The sequence below is a fragment of the Myxocyprinus asiaticus genome, chromosome 12 (assembly GCF_019703515.2).
Source record: "Myxocyprinus asiaticus isolate MX2 ecotype Aquarium Trade chromosome 12, UBuf_Myxa_2, whole genome shotgun sequence".
In the NCBI taxonomy this organism is placed as follows: Eukaryota; Metazoa; Chordata; class Actinopteri; order Cypriniformes; family Catostomidae; genus Myxocyprinus; species Myxocyprinus asiaticus.
The window spans coordinates 37,726,287-37,745,007 of NC_059355.1; the positions used below are offsets into that span (position 1 = coordinate 37,726,287).

The following is an 18,721-nucleotide window of genomic DNA, read 5'->3' on the forward strand; positions in this document are numbered from 1 at the left end:
TTACACTACACAGCCCTCCACTCGCGTTTACTCCTCCTCCTTTCATGTCCTTTCATGTCATTTCATTTTTTCCCGTCAAAATTTCTCGTAGAGGCGTAGCGTTGAGCATTATTTGTGTGGTGAAGTGTAAAATACTGCCGGTAGAACATCTAGTACTCTCGCGCTGAGAGGGCGGGCTCTAGGCTCAGGTTGTATTCGCCGGTAAGACTGAAGATACATTCAAACGCACGGATACATCGTCAAACACATGAGAGGAACAGGCACCCAAAGGGAAATATTGTAAGTTTGTTTCGTGCTTCTTTTTAAAATTCTTATCCTTTCCTTTGCAATTATATCACAGGAAAATATCACTTATATGAACAAGATGATTTCTGTGGGCACTATGCTTTATCTCCAGAATCAGAGGAAGATGTCACTTATATTTACTACAAGATGCTTTGTCATGTGTTTGAACATTTTTATCAATGCAAAACAACATTTTGCTTATTCTCTACAAATAGTGTCCCACTTCTCCAAAAAATTAGGAAAATATCTTGTAACACTTAAGATTTTATGCAAAGAAAAGACTTTAATTAAAGAGAAAGAAAGGAATAGCTAGCCTATAATTTCATTAAAATACATATTGTTTTGTAATGTGCTGTCGTTCATCATAGCTTGTAGTTATGTGTCAGGATTACGAAACATGAAGGGGACATGTAGCCATCCTTTTCAATACTGATGCGAGAGAACTCACTGAATAAATACTCTTTTTGTATTGACATTTGATATTATATTTGATATTCATTTATATTCCACATACAGTTTCACTTACACTTTCACAGTCTTTCTTTCTCATTAACCACGAAAGCTCTGAGCTCATGCAGTAAAAATGAGAAGTGTTTAATTTATTGATAATGTGTTGTCTGTCTGTTCCTTTTCATTTCTATTTTGAGATGCTCTAAGCAGTTAGTTGAAAGGTTTCCCTAGATTTACCAGCTTTCTGAAGCATTGTTTTATACAATCTGTTTAGACTATAAATCATGTGTCAATGTAAATGGCAAGTGGATTCTTGTGTATTATTGTCTCTGTCTTTTTCAAGCTCAGAGGATGTAACCACATGATTTTGAGGACTGGAAAAACACGTACACTGAAAAAAACATTATAACTTAAAAAGGTGTTCATGTGGTAAAATCTAAATGAACTGATTTTATTAAATTTAAATAGACTCATTAACATCACTGAATCAACCTGAATACATTAGGTTACACCAGCAAAACAAATCTTCAGGGTTAGATCAGGCAGAAATAGCTCCTTAAGGTAACTATTGCAGGTTACCACTTTTCACACTGCATCGCTCGATCATTTATCTGAATATTAGGGGGGATGTATCTCCTTTAAATACTATGGTGGTTACGACCCTGCTTTCAGTGTCAGAAGCTTTTGACATTTACGGTCCTTATCTACATATAATTGTAGATCAGTTTAGATATCATAAGTCCAGGAGAGACTGGGTGTCTGACAGGGTGATTAACTTAGAATCCACGTGAATACATGGTGTGTTTCACTGCGGACGGTATGTTCAAGGATGGAATGAGTCAACTGTCTCTGAACGCTCATCTTTATAACAACAATGTCTGTTGCAAGCTCACCACACTGCAGACATCTGAGACAGAGCTAAACTAAGAGCTTAGAAAAGTCAGACCACTTTTAAATAAACAGTAGAAAGGCCAGACTGATGTAAAGAAAGAAAGACTTGGGGACAGTTGGCTGGGAAAAAATAAACTGCCTGCATGTAGTGGAATAGACCACTACATGCAGGCAGAACTAAAGTAGACATAGACAGACAGTAATGAGAGAACAATTTGAGCTGATAAATACAGTGGGTGAGGCACATAATATCAGGCTAAATCTACAAAAAAATAAGTGGTAACACTTTACAATAAGGTTCCATTTGTGACATTAGTTAACATGAACAATACTTTTACAGCATTTAATAATCTTGGTTAATGTTAATTTCAACATTTACTATTACATTTTTTAAGTCATAAATTGAATTTGGTAACATTAATTAATGCACTAGGAATGAACATGAACTAACAAAGAACAATTTTATTTTTATGAACTAACATGGACAATGATGACTAAAGTCTGTAAAAATATATTGTTCATTGTTTGTTCATGATACCAAATGCATTAACTCATGTTAACAAATGGAACCTTATTGTAAAGTGTTACCAAAGAGGTGTTGTTGATTTGTTTGGATTGTGCTGATAATGCTGATTATGATAATGTTAATAATGCTGAAGGATATTCAGTATAAAATTAGTTTAAGGAACACACACCAGATTTGGTGTACATAAGACATAAAAGGTTGGTAACTCCATAACATATGATTTCAAGAAAAATTTTAGAACTAATCTGATGCTACAGATGTTTTGGTGATTAAATAGGGTCAGAGTCTAGTTAAATGTTTCAATAGTTTAAAAAAATAACCAGCAGTAGACGAAGCAGTATTAAGAAAAGAAATAGAAATCATATTAAAACAGAGAGGTTGTTACACTGTGTTTGTGTGCAGCTGCAGTTGAAGTCATAAGTTTACATACACCTTAGCCAAATACTTTTCAACTCAGTTTTTCACAATTCCTGATATTTAATTGTAGAAAACATTCCCTGTCTTAGGTCAGTTAGGATCACTATTTTATTTTAAGAATGTGAAATGTCAGAATAATAGTAGAGAGAATGATTTTATTTATTTCATCACATTCCCAGTGGGTCAGAAGTTTACATACAATTAGTTCATATTTGGTAGCATTGCTTTTAAATGGTTTAACTTGGGTCAAACAAGCTTTTCACAATAAGTTGCTGGAATTTTGGCCCATTCCTCCAGACAGAACTGGTGTAACTGAGTCAGGTTTGAAGGCCTCCTTACTCGCACACGCTTTTTCAGTTCTGCCCACAAATTTTCTATGGGAATGAGGTCAGGGCTTTGTGATGGCCGCTCCAATACCTTGACTTTGTTGTCCTTAAGCCATTTTGTTTACAGTTTTCACTGAAAGAAGAATCTGAACATGATCTGGTTTTCTGTTACTCGTCCACACCTATCACATCACTTCTGAAGATACTGATTTAACCACTGGAGTCTTATGGATTACTTTTATGCAGACTTATGTGATTTTGTTTAGCTTTAAAATGTTGCCACCCATTCACTTGCATTGTATGGACCTACAGAGCTGAGAAATTCTTCTAAAAATCTTCATTTGAGTTCAGCAGATGAAAGAAAGTCATACACATCTGGTGTGGCATGAGGGTGAGTAAATAATGAGAATTGGAATTTTTGGGTGAACTATCCCTTTAAGGGCTCTTGTCAGATCTGGATGAATTTGTCAATAAGAAGAGAGGTTTGGAAGCATTTCTAGTAATTTGGTGATACACATTCTTCTCTGCATATCGCCTCCTGCTGTCTAGATGACAAATATTGTTTCTCACCCACACCTATCATATCACTTCTGAAGATATGGATTTAACCACTAGAGTATTATGGATTACTTTTATTGTCCATTTGGAAGACCCATTTGCGACCGAGCCTTAACTTCCTGATTGATGTCTTGAGAAGTTGTGATGTCAATATATCCACATAATTTTCCTTACTCATGATGCCATCTATTTTGTGAAGTGCACCAGTCCCTCCTGCAGCAAAGTACCCCCACAACATGATGGTGCCACCCCCATGCTTCACGGTCCGGATGGTGTTCTTTGGCTTGCAATCCTCACCCTTTTTCCTTCAAACATAACGATGGTCGTTATGGCCAAACAGTTCAATTTTGGTTTCATCAGACCAGAAGACATTTCTCCAAATAGTAAGATCTTTGTCCCCATGTGCACTTGCAAACTGTAGTCTGTTTTTTTTATGGCGGTTTTGGAGCAGTGGCTTCTTCCTTGCTGAGCAGCCTTTCAGGTTATGTCGATATAGGACACGTTTTACTGTGGATATAGATACTTGTCTACCTGTTTCCTCCAGCATCTTCACAAGGTCCTTTGCTGTTGTTCTGGGATTGATTTGCACTTTTCACACCAAACTACATTCATCTCTAGGAGACAGAATGCGTCTCCTTTCTGAGTGGTATGATGGCTGCGTGGTCCCATGGTGTTTATACTTGCGTACTACTGTTTGTACAGATGAACGTGGTACCTACAGGTGTTTGGAAATTGCTCCCAAGGATGAACCAGACTTGTGGAGGTCCACAATTTTTTTCTGAGGTCCTGGCTGATTTCTTTCAATTTTCATATGATGTCAAGCAAAGAGGCACTAAGTTTGAAGGTATGCCTTAAAATACATCTCCAATTAGCCTATCTGAAGCTAAATTAGGGTTGACATAATTTTCTGGATTTTTCCAAGCTGATCAGAGGCACAGTAAACTTCTGACCCACTGGAATTGTGATATAGTCAATTAAAAGTGAAAACATCTGTCTGTAAACAATTGTTGGAAAAATTACTTGTGTCATGCACTTGCCAAAACGACTTGCCAAAACTATAGTATGCTAAAATGAAATCTTTGGAGTGGTTAAAAAATGAATTTTAATGACTCCAACCTAAATGTATGTAAACTTCTAACTTCAACTGTGGATGTTTTACAAAATAAAATTTGTCACAGTAAGAATTTGTTAATTACAGTGAAAGCCTGACAGTGCAGTTTAATCAGATGTCAGCTGTACTTGTGACTCCCGGACTTACTAGTTTGTTCTATAATGTTCACCTCTTACACTTTGGGTTTTCAGTCTAAATCTTGCTCAAAGCATGGTTCATTTCCACAGCAATAATGTAAGAACCAGGATAGGGAACAGGGTTTGAAAACTAAAGAGTCTAAGAGAAAGTCTCAGTAACCCGGCAGACTATTTCAGAAAATGTATCTTTCATAAGGGTCAAATAGACTAGACTCATAATTTTCACTGTGCCATCTTCCCATTTCATAAACCCTAATCTTGCTTGCAGTGGGTTGAATGTCTGTATTAATGATTGCATTACACTTTTAATGATAAAAGATAAGGGAGGCTGGGGCTTGTTGTCTCACATTTTCTTCTCCAGTGAAAATTTCTTAGAGTAGATTTAGTTTTGAAAAATCATTTTCTGCACCAAGGTCAGAAATGAACAGAGGCTCAGGGCAAAAGTGCCACCGAAGTGACAAAAATACACAGAAATTCAAATAATTCTTCTGTTTTATTTGTAACATGTGAAAGGCTATTTTTTAAATATTGTATTCAAGGCCAAATTATACATATTATTGCATAAAAAATAAGATATAATTACTCAGAAAAAAAAATTTATGTTAATAAATTGTTTAAGTTGTAGTATTTGACATTATTTTTTTTATATGATTAGAAAACAAGTGCCCCTATAAAAGTAAAAAATGCCCCTGAAAATCAAATCCAAGGCACAAATATTGCTGCAAATATTGGAAAAGTTAATTTCTGACTCTGATAGGCATACTTTAAAATTTTGTTTAAGAAAAAAAAAACAAACAAAAACAAATACTGAACCATTCCACCATTTTTGTCCAGAAAAAAAAAAAAAAGTTAAATACACATTGACCTTTTGTGGCAACATGCTCATGTATACAGTGTAAATTGTCATAACTGAACCTTCCATTGAACAGCCTATGGTTTTTAACACAATTTTCACAGTTAAACAATTATGAAACACTAAACAATTAATGAAACTGAAAAAAAAGAAAAATTGAAAAGATAACAAAAACATTAAACCATTGTTTTGGCCCACAAATGCTGTAGGCTAATTATTAAATTTAGAACAAATGCCCCAACCCAACTTGCCCCATTTAAGAAAAAATGCCCTTATTCTGAGAACACAGTTCAACCTTTCAGTTAAAATCTGCCTTCATTATACTGTATAATTGACTCTTGCCTGAATGGATGCCATTATGGTTTTATTGTGGTCACTTGTTTACAGCTATTGCAAAAACATTATGATTTTGGAATTTTAGTTTGGAGGATAGAATTCACAAAAATGTTTCTAATTTAGGAGGGTAAACTATGTTTTTGAAACCAACATACAAAAGCACTGCTAGAGGAAAAACGTGCATTTGTGATGTAACTTCTGAATCATCGAAAACACTCTAAACCTTACTGAGATGTAACCCTTGTGACTTGGCCCGGTCTCCCCTGTTACCCCTATTGGCCACCTCTTGCAAACATTTAAATCCAAGATCTATTTTGCAAAGATCGCACTACTTTCTAATGATGTCCCATAAAAAATAAACTTATTTATAGGGTCATTTGTAGTCTTTTATGTAGGTATGTGCTGCTTATGCACTGAAGGGATTTTCCTTTGACAGTTAATTGCTTCCTATAACCTTGTTTGTGTGTGTGCTTGTAGATAAAAATTAAGGTCTTTTATTGAGAGCCTTGAATCATTGTAATATCTCTCCGCCTGAAGTAGAGTAGACTGGACTAAATGTTCCCTTCTTTATGTTTTGTTCCCGTGTGTTTTTACTAGGTTTACTGACATAAATCTCACAAGACATCCTTCTCCAGAATCTGAACATGTGCCAGGAACTGTGAATAGTGTAAAAGGAACACAGTGTTCTGCTGCACGCGTTCACAAGCTTTAGTGTGCACTCAAATACACATACTGTCAAACTCTACACACGCACAAATACATACTGTATACACACATATACAGGAACCAATTTAAAACATTTTATTGGAAGATAAAAAACAATTAAGCCAATCTTGTGAAAGATGTCAAAACACAATGACACATGTACATATGTGCATTTTTGTTTTTACATTTTAATGTGTCTTTTTACATTATGTATGAATGCTTTGCTTAGCTTAGGTTTGATATAAAACTAAAACAAGTCAGCATTTTAACAGAAGCATTGCAAAATGTTTTTATATGTACAAGTCATACATAATGTATTATGATTTTTTTTTAACCTTGCCTGTTTGAGAATATGCCCCAAATACACAGTATGTAGAAATCTGATGAATATAAATATCTGAATTTGTCTCTTGATAGCAATGCCTAACGACATTTGTTTATAGTTGAAAGAGTCATAGTCAAATACTGTGTTTGTTTTTAAAGGGAACACTGGTATGTGCGAGTGATGAGATGTCATCTTTAGAGGATATTTTTTCCACTAACCAGTGCCCAACTGCTGTCTTTACCTCCCAAGGCACTGATGTCACTCCAAATAGTGACCGGGGTGTATGTAAGGTAATCCAGTCACCACTTACTTTATATACACTACCGGTCAAAAGTTTTGAAACACTCATTCTTTATTATAATTTTTTTTTTCTTCACATTTTAGAATAATAGTAAAGTCATCAAAACTATGGAAAAACATAAATGGAACTATGGGAATTATGTTGTGACAAAACAAAATCCAAAATAAATCAAAACTGTGTTATATTTTAGCATCTTCAAAGTAGTCACCCTTTGCCTAGAATTTGCAGACATGTACTCTTGACATTTTCTCAACCAACTTCTTGAGGTATCACCCTGGGATGCTTTTTAAACAGTACTGAAGGAGTTCCCATCTATGTTGGGCACTTATTGGCTGCTTTTCTTTATTATTTGGTCCAAGTCACCAATTTCAAAAACTTATTTTGTTATTATTACATTTTAGTTTTATAATGAAATAAATTAATATGGTGGGGGTATTATATTTTTGTCTGCAAAACTAATTTCAAACATTTAAGCATACGCCTTCAGATCAAAAGATTTTTAAGATCATGAGAAACTTTTCAGTCAAGTGTTTCAAAAGTTTTGACCGGTAGTGTATATATATTTTGATGTGATGTTGAATGTAATATACAAGCTATAAGTCAGTGGTTCTTAACCTTTTTTTGATGAATGTCCTCCTACTTCATTACCTTACCCCAGCCCTAAATTATTCAAACAGTGTAACTGAGTTGGAACTCCTTTCATCAGATTCTTATTGATTCAAATTAGTAATCTCTTGAAGGCAAACAAAATCAGAACTGTTATATTTTCTTACACTCATACAAAAATATTTTAGCCTATTTTTATTATTATTATTATTTATTTATTTTTTTAGGATTTAAGCATTTCTATTTCATCTATAAAAAAAAAAAAAAAAAAAAAAAAATATATATATATATATTGTATTTTGCATTTGCCCTTATGAAAATGTAAATGTATTTATTTATTTTTATAGTTTAAACAGTGGTATTTGTAACAAGACCATAGTAAACACATGGAAGCATGGATCTTCTTCACTACCATGGTTAGATATAACATGATTTCTATAAAACAAATTATGGCATTTTTGTAATTACAAACAGTAGGCCTACTCTAAACACATGTTAAAACAATAAATCCAAAATATAAACATTAAAAAGTTTTAACAAAAATGTATTATATTCCCTCACTCCTCTAATGTAGCCTATGACAAATTTAATAGAGCTGAAGTAGTGATATGATAATATTTATTATCAATCTATTTATGCCTAAAGTACAGTTAGTGTTACTATAGTAAATTCAAGGGTGGTCATGTAAAATTCTGTGCCGAATTCAAATGGTTTCCACATCTAGCGCCATGCTTCTCCCTGATTCTCGCAGCGCTGCAATGATCAGAGGTGCGCGTTTAATATCTTGAGTAAAAACGCACCCAATTTGCACTCGCGCTGCTCTGTTCACTAAGCTGTATTCACCTACAGAGCCATACAGGTGCATTAGCTGAGGTCGTGACTTCGCATGTGTATGTAATGCTGCTAAACCAGATACTTAAGATTCGTCGCTAAACTTCAGAATCAGATGAACCACAGTACAAATGCATACCAACCCGTATAATGGAGTCTAGATAAACATTTGAATGCAAACAGGAACTTGACGATAGATTTGATTAACGTGACTGATAAACGCCCCCCATTTGTAACCTAACGCCCCCCTCTCTACTAATTTGCTCACTTTGAATGCCCACTGGGGGGTGGTACCGCCCCCGTTGAGAACCCCTGCTATAAGTGATTTTAGCAAATTTGCCCTAATTTGCTGGGACGTTTTACATCCATTCATTCATGTTGTTTTTTGTGTTTTTGGACCGTTTATTCCATAAACATAGCACTTTTCTGAAGTGAGCTATTAGGAGTCTACAGGGCTTTTGTGAAATTCTGATATGCATCAGGGATATTTGTTCAGACGTTTGTTTCAGCTTCAGAATGATCTGGTTTTAATAACATTTAAATAAATATGAGGTCACCCAAGGATGGACTATTAACTTTTTCTCCAATACTTTTCTAAAGATTGTGAATCAACATGGTGTGGAGGGTGAAAGACCAATGATTGGGGACAAAGTGTGTGTCCACTACACAGGCAGACTCCTTAATGGGAAGAAGTTTGACTCCAGTTTTGACCGCAAGGAACCTTTTGTTTTCAATGTTGGCAAAGGTAAGAGATTCCACAGATTCCTTTTTAAGATATCCAATACCAACTGGGCCTGTGTGGAAAAAGTATTTGCCCCCTTAGTTACTAAATCCCCAAATCTATGAAACTGCATTCATAATGAGGTTCAGCTGGACTAGACACACCCAGGCCTGATTACTGCCAGCCCTTTTCAATCAAATGAACACCTAACTTGAACTTTTTCATCAGCATGAAGTTGGCTGAAAGATCTCACCCAGTAGCACACTATGCCAAGGTTGAAAAAAATTCCAGAAATGATGAGGTAAAAGGTGATTGAAATACATCAGTCTGGGAAGGGTTACAAAGCTATTTCAAAGACTCTGGGACTCCAAAGAACCACAGTGAGAGCACAGTAGTGAAACTTCCCAGAAGTGTCCAAACTTCCAAAATTCCTCCAAAAGCACAGCAACCACTCATCCAAGAAGTCACAAAAAAGCCAAGGACAGCATCCAAGGAACTTCAGGCCTCTCTCACATCAATACAGGTCAATATTCATGACTCCACTATCAGAAAGACACTGACCAAAAATGCCATCCATGGAAGAGTGGCAAGGCGAAAACCACTGCTAACCCAGAAGAACATTAAGGCTCATCCGAATTTTGCCAAAACACACCTTGATGATCCTCAAACCTTTTGGGAGAATGTTCTGTGGACTAATGAGTCGAAAGTGGAACTGTTTGGAAGACTGGATTCCCGTTACATCTGGCGTAAATCAAACACAGATTTCCACAAAAAAAAAACAACAAAAAAAACATCATACCTACAGTCAAGCATGGTGGTGGTAGTGTGATGGTGTGGGGATGCTTTGCTGCCTTAGTGCCAAGGCGACTTGCAATAATTGAGGGAAACATGAATTCTGCTCTCTACCAGAAAATTCTAAAGGAGAACTTCAGGTCATCAGTCCATGAGTTGAAGCTCAAGCGCAATAGGATTATGCAGCAAGACAATGATCCAAATAATAGGAGTAATTCCACCTCTGAATGGCTCAAAAGAAGCTAAATTAAAGTTTTGGAGAGGCCTAGTCAAAGTCCTGACTTTAACCCAATTGAGATGCTGTGACAGGACCTTAAATGGGCAGTTCATGCTCGAAAACCCACAGCGTTGTGAAAGACTGATCTCCAGTTATCGGAAGTGTTTGGTTGCAGTTGTTGCTGCTAAAGGTGGCACAACCAGCTATTAAGTTTAAGGGGGGCAGTTAGTTTTTCACATGGGTGATATAGGTGTTGGATAACTTTTTTGCTTCAATAAAAAAAAAAAAAAAAAAAATATATATATATATATATATATATATATATATATATATATATATATATATATATATATATATATATTTGAAAACTGTATTTTGTGTTTACTCAGGTTGCCTTTGTTTTAAGTTATAACTCGTTTGAAGATCTAAAACAACTAATACACAAAAATAGAAGAAATCAGGAAATCATCTTTTTCACAGCACTGTAACACAACATGTTTGTGCCAGATTTAATAGTTCCCTGTCAGATGTGTCTGTTAATTGGAGCTGTCATTCAGCCTGTCATTTAAGCATCAGCTTCATTTTACATGTCCCCACAGCAATCACTTTAGTCAAAAATAGCATGACTAAAATTCCTGTTTAATGATGTGTTTGTTACCACTCAATTACTGGTAGTACCAAGTACACTATGTTGTTGTTCAGATGAGAGGTGCCTCCCCTATTATCTATTTTGCTTTTTCATTCTCCAGGAAACATTTTATATTTAATGATAAAGGGTAGTAATACACACTCTTACAGTAGAGATAAGCCACAAACATTTTTCTTCAGTGGGACTTGTGAATAGTGTCACTTTGGTGTTGCATTGCTTTTTTTTAAATAATAATGCATTAGAGGCACAAATCACACATTTTTTGTTGTTGTTGTAAGAACTATTAGAAATGTCAACTAAAGCAGGGGGTGTCAAAATGGGGCCCGGCACCCAATGTAATGTAAAAACAACAAAATGAGCGTTCCAGACAGAGAACATCCATTTTAAGTGTTAGTCGGAGTATACATCAGAGTCACATAACGGTCATCACAACTCTCTAAAGTATTGGCACTATAGAGCCACTTGCTTTTTTTGTAATTTTTTTTCCAAATTTAAGATCCTAAACATCACATTATCTGCTAAAAACATGCCGATACAAGTGAAAACACTGGAGTCTGAAAATAGGCTGCCGTTATGAATCCTGGTGGATACACTGAAAAAATGTAACCTAAAAAATGTGCTTAATGTGGTAGCATATAAATTAACTGGGTTTTATTAAAGTCAAAAATATAATTTATTACTGAATTAACCATAATTCATTAGGTTACATCATTAAAACTATTTTGTATGGGTTTGATCAGGTAGAGATTGCTCTTTTAGGAAAGGTTACATTAGGTTATGTCTTTAACTGACCATTTGTTAAAGAAAAAAGAAAAGAAAAAAATGCTGCAAAGTGCCCAGTATTTTTCTGCTTTTAAGTTTGTTTTGCCCTAACAAAAAACAAAACGTTTCCTAAAGTATAATGTTTAAGTATTGAATATTCATAAATGATTGTCTGGCTGATTCATACAGGTCAGGTGATCAAAGCGTGGGACATTGGCGTGCGTTCAATGCAGAAAGGAGAAGTTTGCTTGCTGCTTTGTAAGCCCGAATATGCATATGGTTCAGCTGGTAGCCCCCCAAAGGTCCCTCCTAATGCCACTCTTGTGTTTGAGGTAGGTACAACAAGAATGTAAATAATCAAAGCTGTCAGAGATAAATTGTGTGAAAAAATATGTTCTTAGACAACTAGTATTTATCTCTGTAGTACAATGTTAAATACAGAATATGAAAAGCCTCTTTTGGTGTAAGCTTGTTATGCTTAAAAGTACAATTACACCCTATTCCCACAATTAGATTGAGCTGTTGAGCATCAGAGGAGAGGAGCTTACAGAGGATGGCGGAATCATTAGGAGAATAAAGGTCAAAGGTGAAGGCTATAACAATCCGAATGAAGGGGCCACAGTCCATGGTAAGCCCAAGATTTATTTTATAATTACAATATGGTTGTTATTCCTATATAAACAATGTGTTCACATGATCTCTGCCTTTTTACAATGATTACAATGATGTTTGGTCTGTGCTCCACAGTACACTTGAAGGGTTGGTGTGGAGATCGTTTATTTGAGTCTCGTGATGTAATTTTTGTGGTGGGAGAATCAGAGGATGAGGGTGTTCCTTTAGGAGTGGACAGGGCCATGGAGAAAATGCAAAAGGGGGAATGCTGTTTATTATACCTAAAACCCAAGTAAGTCGAGCTATTCTGTTCAGATTGTTTATTTAAAAACTCATCTCACAAATAGATTTCAGTAAATAATATTGATAACACTTTACAAGAAGGTTCTATTTGTTAACATAAGTAAATGCATTAGGTATCATGAACTTACAATGAATAATAGTTTTTAATAGCATTTATTAATCATGGTTAATGTTAGGTTATAAAAATGCAACTGTTTAATGTAAATTCACGTTAATTCATAAAGCATAATGTTAATGTATACAACTTTTATTTAAAAAAATTATTAATATACATTTATATTAACATTTACTACTAATAATAAGTGCTTTAAAAGTATTGTTCATTATTAGTTCAGTAATGTACTTAACTGTAGTCAACAAACACAACCTTTCGGTAAAGTGTTACTGGGTTAAGTTAAAAACTACTCTTCACCATTCCTCACCATAAAATAATTCCTCAATTTATTTGTAACTTCATTTCTAACTTACTGCTGAGAACATTTAAGAACAGTGATGCAATTTGTGGACGTTTTGTTTGCTGTTAATACTGTTTTGTTATAATGTGTTAGCGTTTGTGTAAGCAACTGATGAAAACAGATCTTGTCAAAACATCATGATTGTTCTTGAATGAATACAATGCATTCAAAAATAACACAAAATTCAGCCTCATGTAAACCAACATAAAAATATCAAACATTTGCATGCCCAATGTCTACATATATCTGAACTTGAATCATCAACCTTAACTGTTTTCATAATAATCTTACATGATTTGTCCTTTTTCTTATGAGTTACTCACTTTTTCTGACTCAGTCTTTTATGCTTGCAGGTACGGTTATGGCAAAGAGGGTAAGGCAGAATATGAGATCGGATCAAATGCAGAACTGCTGTATGAGGTGACACTTAAAGATTTTGAAAAGGTGAGATCTTCCATTGTAGACCCAGAGCTATTTGTTACATTTTGTGTTGTTTAGAAATATATATTATTTGATATACTTTGGGAAAGATTTGACATGCCATACTTCATCTAAAACTAATTTAAATTGCATTTAGCCAGTTCTTTTATGATTAATATGCATGCAGCTTTTCTTTTCTTTTTTTTTTTTTTTTGGTTTTTTTACATTTACTGTATTAAATGAGAGACTATGTAAAATATTTGTACAATTAAATACTTTCAAAAATTCATTTGTCACACTGCAGTACCATTTAAAATGATTTAGTGAAGGAAACAGGTGATTAAAAAGGGTGAAAAACAAAAGAAATGGTGAGTAAAAAGTCCAAAGTACATAACAAATTTATAATCAATTTTCTAATTAAGTTTACATTGTGTTGAATAAATGGGATTAGCCAAGTTGAATAAAAATATTTTTTAAACAAATACGTTCTTGAAACAATAGTAAAAAGTCCCAGAATACAGATAAAGGGCGCCCTCTAATGGTCATAGCTAATTGACAGAAAAACCAGAACACGAGAATACATTGACAATTTGTCTTATTTTTCCTCAGGCCAAAGAATCCTGGGAAATGGACCTTAAAGAGAAACTTGAATGTGCTGTTTTGGTCAAACAAAAAGGGACACAGTATTTCAAGGTTTGCAGACTGTATTCCCATACACTTACCGTACTGTGCAAAAGTCTTAGGCACATAAGATGTTTCACAAAAGCATTTGTCTTAAGATGGTTATTTATATCTTCAGCTTTAGTGTGTCAACAGGAAATATAAATGTTAGACTCCCAAACATTACTTTTGCAAATAGAAAAGATTAGAATAGAAGAACAGGGAGCCCTGCAACAGATGTCATGGCCCCCACAAAGTCTCCCACTGAACATTGTGTTGGTCTGAGATTACATAAAGAGACAGAAGCAATTGAGACAGCCTAAATAGATAGAAGAACTGTGGCAAATTCTCCAAGAAGCTTGGAACATCCTATCTGCCAACAACCAAGAAAAACTGTCCAGGTGTACCTAGGAGAATTGGTGCTGTTTTAAAGGCAAAGGTGGTCACACCGAATATTGATGTAGCTTTTTTTATGTTTACTGGACTTTGTATGACATTAAGTGATAAATGAATACTATTTATGTACTTATTTTTGAAGACATCCTCACTATGCAACATTTTTCACAAGTGCCTAAAACTTTTGCACAGTACTGTATTTTTGTCATTACATACAGTACAATATTATTTAATGACCTAAACTGGCCTACTGTTACTTTTTATTAATGACTTTAATGTTATTATTTATGAATTAATGAACAAATATGATTTGTGATGTATCTTTTGTTATAAACACCCTAATTGAGAATTGAAGCCATTGAAGTCTATTGAATATTATACTGTAGATATTTCATTTGAATGCAAATGCATTATATTAACATTTATACTGATGTATTTGTCCAAAATGACTTATAGTGCATATTTTATTAGTTAGCATTTTCCCTAGGAATCTATTATACTGTATGTTGTTGCTTGTTTTGATGGTAGCAGTTAGGTGATTGACAGTTCTCTTTATACTGTACATTCAGGCTGGACAGTACAACCATGCTGTAATTCAGTACCAGCGGATTGTGATCTGGTTAGAGATGGAGTGTGGGGCGGGAAAGGAGCAGCTGCAAGCCATCCAGGCACTCCTTTTAGTGGCCCATCTGAATCTGGCCCTGTGCTACCTGCGCTTGCGCGAGTACTCTCAGGCTGTGGAGAACTGCAATAAGGTAGTGTCAGACTGTACATATTCAGTGTGGTTGAAAGTGATAGATGCTATGTTTTTCTTACTGTTTCACACTGGTTATGGTTGCTAGGTGATGGAGCTGGACCCAGAGAATGAGAAAGCGCTGTATCGGCGTGGTGAAGCACGTCTGTTGCGGAATGAGTTCAGCCTGGCCCTTGGAGACTTCAGGCAGGTTCTGCAAATCAACTCCTTCAACCGTGCTGCCCGCAGCCAGATCGCCGTCTGCCAGTGCAAGATTCGGGAGCACCATGAGCGTGATAAGAAGATCTATGCAAATATGTTCCAGAGGTTTGCCGAACACGATGCCAAGGTATGCCTGCTATCACAATGGCCAGATGGAATTTTTTAATAAGAGACAAAGACCCTTGCGGTGAAGTTTTGGGAATGCAGCATTAGTAATTGCTTAATCCAACTAAATTCTTTAACTGAATTAACAATGCTCTTGGTTGTACTCGACCAAGCTAACTCTATTCAATGACACTAATACAGCCAAGAGGCTCAGACATAATCTTTGGGTAAGGCTCATTGACATTTTGCCATATTAATCAGGTTAACAAATGTAATTTTTTAATGTTTAATTAGTAATTGCGGTAACACTTTACAGTAAGGTTGCATAAGTTAACAATTTAATAAAGTAGTGAACATGAACTAAAAATGAACAATCATTTTACTGAATTTTTTAATATTAATTAATTTCTACATATACACTAATAAACTTTTTTTTTTTACATTAAAAGATGTATATGTTTACATTAGTTAATGCATTAAAAAAACTTACATGAAATAACAATGAATAATAGTATTTTTTTAATTTATTTTTTTGGATTTTCACCCAATTTGGAATACCCAATTCCCAATGCGCTTTTAAGTCCTCGTGGTGGCGTAGTGATTCGCCTCAATCCGGGTGGCGGAGGACGAATCCCAGCTGCCTCCGCGTCTGAGACCGTTAACCCACGCATCTTATCACGTGGCTTGTTGAGTGCGTTGCCACGGAGACATAGCAGCATCCATGCTCAACTCATCATGTGCCCCACCGAGAACGAACCACATTATAGCGACCATGAGGAGGTTACCCCATGTGACTCTACCCTCCCTAGAAACCGGGTCAATTTAGTTGCTTAGGAGACCTGGCTGGAGTCATTCAGCATACCCTGGGATTTGAACTAGCGAACTCCAGGGGTGGTAGTCAGTGTCTTTTACCACTGAGCTACCAAGGCCCCAAATAATAGTATATTCATAAACTTACATTAATAATTTATATAAAAATATTGTTTATTGTTATTTCATTATACCTAATGCAATAACTAATGTTAACAAATATAAACTTATTGCAAAATGTTCTAGTAAATACTGCTCTCCTCTTCACACTTATTTTATCCTACATGCTTACATTTCTTCCACCTTACATAATATTATCTCAATTGTTACGTTCTGAGTATTCTGGTTAGTTTCAGCTGTTTAAAAATCTGCCTCTGTTTGTAGGTGGGCAAATTAAAAAGGAAGAAAGAAGACAGTGGACTTTCAGATCAGAATAAGCAGAGTCTAAAGAGTCCTCGTCTAAGTCAGGATGGCTCCTAAAGCTCAGGATGCTTCCTCGTGGCCCCAAGTAAGATAGTCAGGCTGGGGGATGGCAGGTCCTTCCTCGTTTGCACCATGAGAGAGGCAGTGGGTAGGGGCACAGATGAGCCCCTATAAACCTTGACGTCTTCATCTCTTGGACTGAAAACAGATGCTGGGAAAGATTCTAATAAAGGTTTTTAGACACTGAGGAACTGCAAACCTAAATGGCATTCCTACAAAAACAAACAAACAAAACCAAAGTGCACAATTCTATGACCACCTGTAAACCTTGACGGTGGAAGCCTTTGCTCTAAGAGAGGCATTCATCAGCTGCATTATGGTTTGATATTATACTGCATTATAAACTTGAATACAACCTAGTACCTTACCATGTACTGTACAGTATTCAATGTTATTACATTGACTGTGCATAATCAGATTAGAAGTTTAAATTTGCATTGGAGAGGTGTGTACCAGAGACTTGTTGTTCTTCTTTTGTATTATATTTGTACAAGTGTGTATGATATTTAGATGCAAGTGACAATAGTAGATAGCTGGACTTAGAAGTGCAATCCGCCTCCTGGGAAAACCTATTTTGCAACTCTCCCTGCTTTATCCTGTGAGGTTGAGTCGCTGCAGGCTAACACACACGTTTGATACTTTTGAGAGACTTTTGCATGGTTCTTTACTGCATTCAGGGAACTTCGAATATTTGGGAATAAAATTCAAAATATAAGTAGGTTAGATGTAACCAGTGTTGGGGGTAAATCGATAAAACTAACGCGCGTTACGTAATCAGAATTTTTTTTAGATTAACGAGTAAATAAACACAATATTTTTTATTTTTGACCATAATATCGGAGTTACTTTTTAAATAAAGTAACGCGTTGCTTTTGTACACCTCTACTGTCCCTGTATTGCAAGAAATCAAGTGTGCAAACTTCAGGGAGGAGACAAAGCGCATGATTGGCATTGTATTTCGATAGTGTGAGGCCAGAGACTATTTAGCAGAAAGAGACGAGTCACTTCTATTTAAATGAATGGGAGAAATTGGAACGCCCAACTAAGAAGCTCTAGCACCCAGCATTAATAGGCGTAGAAAAGAAGTCCCGCCTTGCAGGGAAAAGAGCCAATCACCTTTTAGATACAGACATCGCCTGTCAATCAACTCGCTGATGCTCATGCATTTTTTTTTTTTTTTTTTTTTTGCGTGATACAACAACAGGTCAACAACATTCGGTTGAGTGAAACGCGATTGATTCAAGTGTTAATACACACTGCATTAAAAAAAAAAAAAAAAAAAAGAAACAGTAAACGCGTTTAGGCAGAGGGATTATAAGATTAGTCTTCCACTGGACACGACATGATACACAGGGTGAAATACTCGCTCAATTCACGGATTTATGCAGCCGAACTGCTCCGTGTTACAGCTCCCCATAACTGGGAGAATGGGATAAGACAAGCTGAATCTGGATCAGTGACTCCAAGCAAAGTTCTACATGGATTGTGTACGCAGAGAAAATGTCTTAGTTTCTTATAATAAACAAGTAGTTTGATTCATGAAACAACCCGTTTTTATGACATTTTGGTAGCATTAAAAACAATTCCATTCAAGTTGTATCAACATGTGCCTTTGACGTTGTGGCGTCTGTATGCACCGTGGATCAACACAAAACAAGCGTGCACTGAGATGACACGTGACAAATTTTCATCTATTCATCAGACTTATTCCTTGAACATGTTC

The 18,721-nt window shown here is 35.6% G+C and overlaps 1 protein-coding gene across 3 annotated transcripts; it reads left to right on the forward strand.

Moving 5' to 3' along the window:
- Positions 1-98: 98 nt before the first annotated feature.
- On the forward strand, positions 99-18,285 carry fkbp5 (FKBP prolyl isomerase 5). 3 transcript variants are annotated; one of them, XM_051711648.1, is made up of 12 exons: positions 99-279; positions 6,488-6,557; positions 7,079-7,210; positions 9,259-9,403; positions 11,989-12,131; positions 12,313-12,427; positions 12,547-12,703; positions 13,523-13,613; positions 14,199-14,282; positions 15,215-15,400; positions 15,488-15,727; positions 16,900-18,285. In XM_051711648.1, exons 1-12 carry the CDS (start codon positions 248-250, stop codon positions 16,993-16,995), a joined length of 1,491 nt encoding a protein of 496 aa, XP_051567608.1. In that variant the 5' UTR covers positions 99-247; the 3' UTR covers positions 16,996-18,285. The 3 variants fall into 3 exon arrangements, with proteins under 3 accessions (XP_051567608.1, XP_051567609.1, XP_051567610.1); XM_051711649.1 differs by lacking the exon at positions 6,488-6,557 and having other exon boundaries at positions 128-279; XM_051711650.1 differs by lacking the exons at positions 6,488-6,557; positions 7,079-7,210 and having other exon boundaries at positions 141-279.
- The last annotated feature ends 436 nt before the right edge of the window (positions 18,286-18,721 follow it).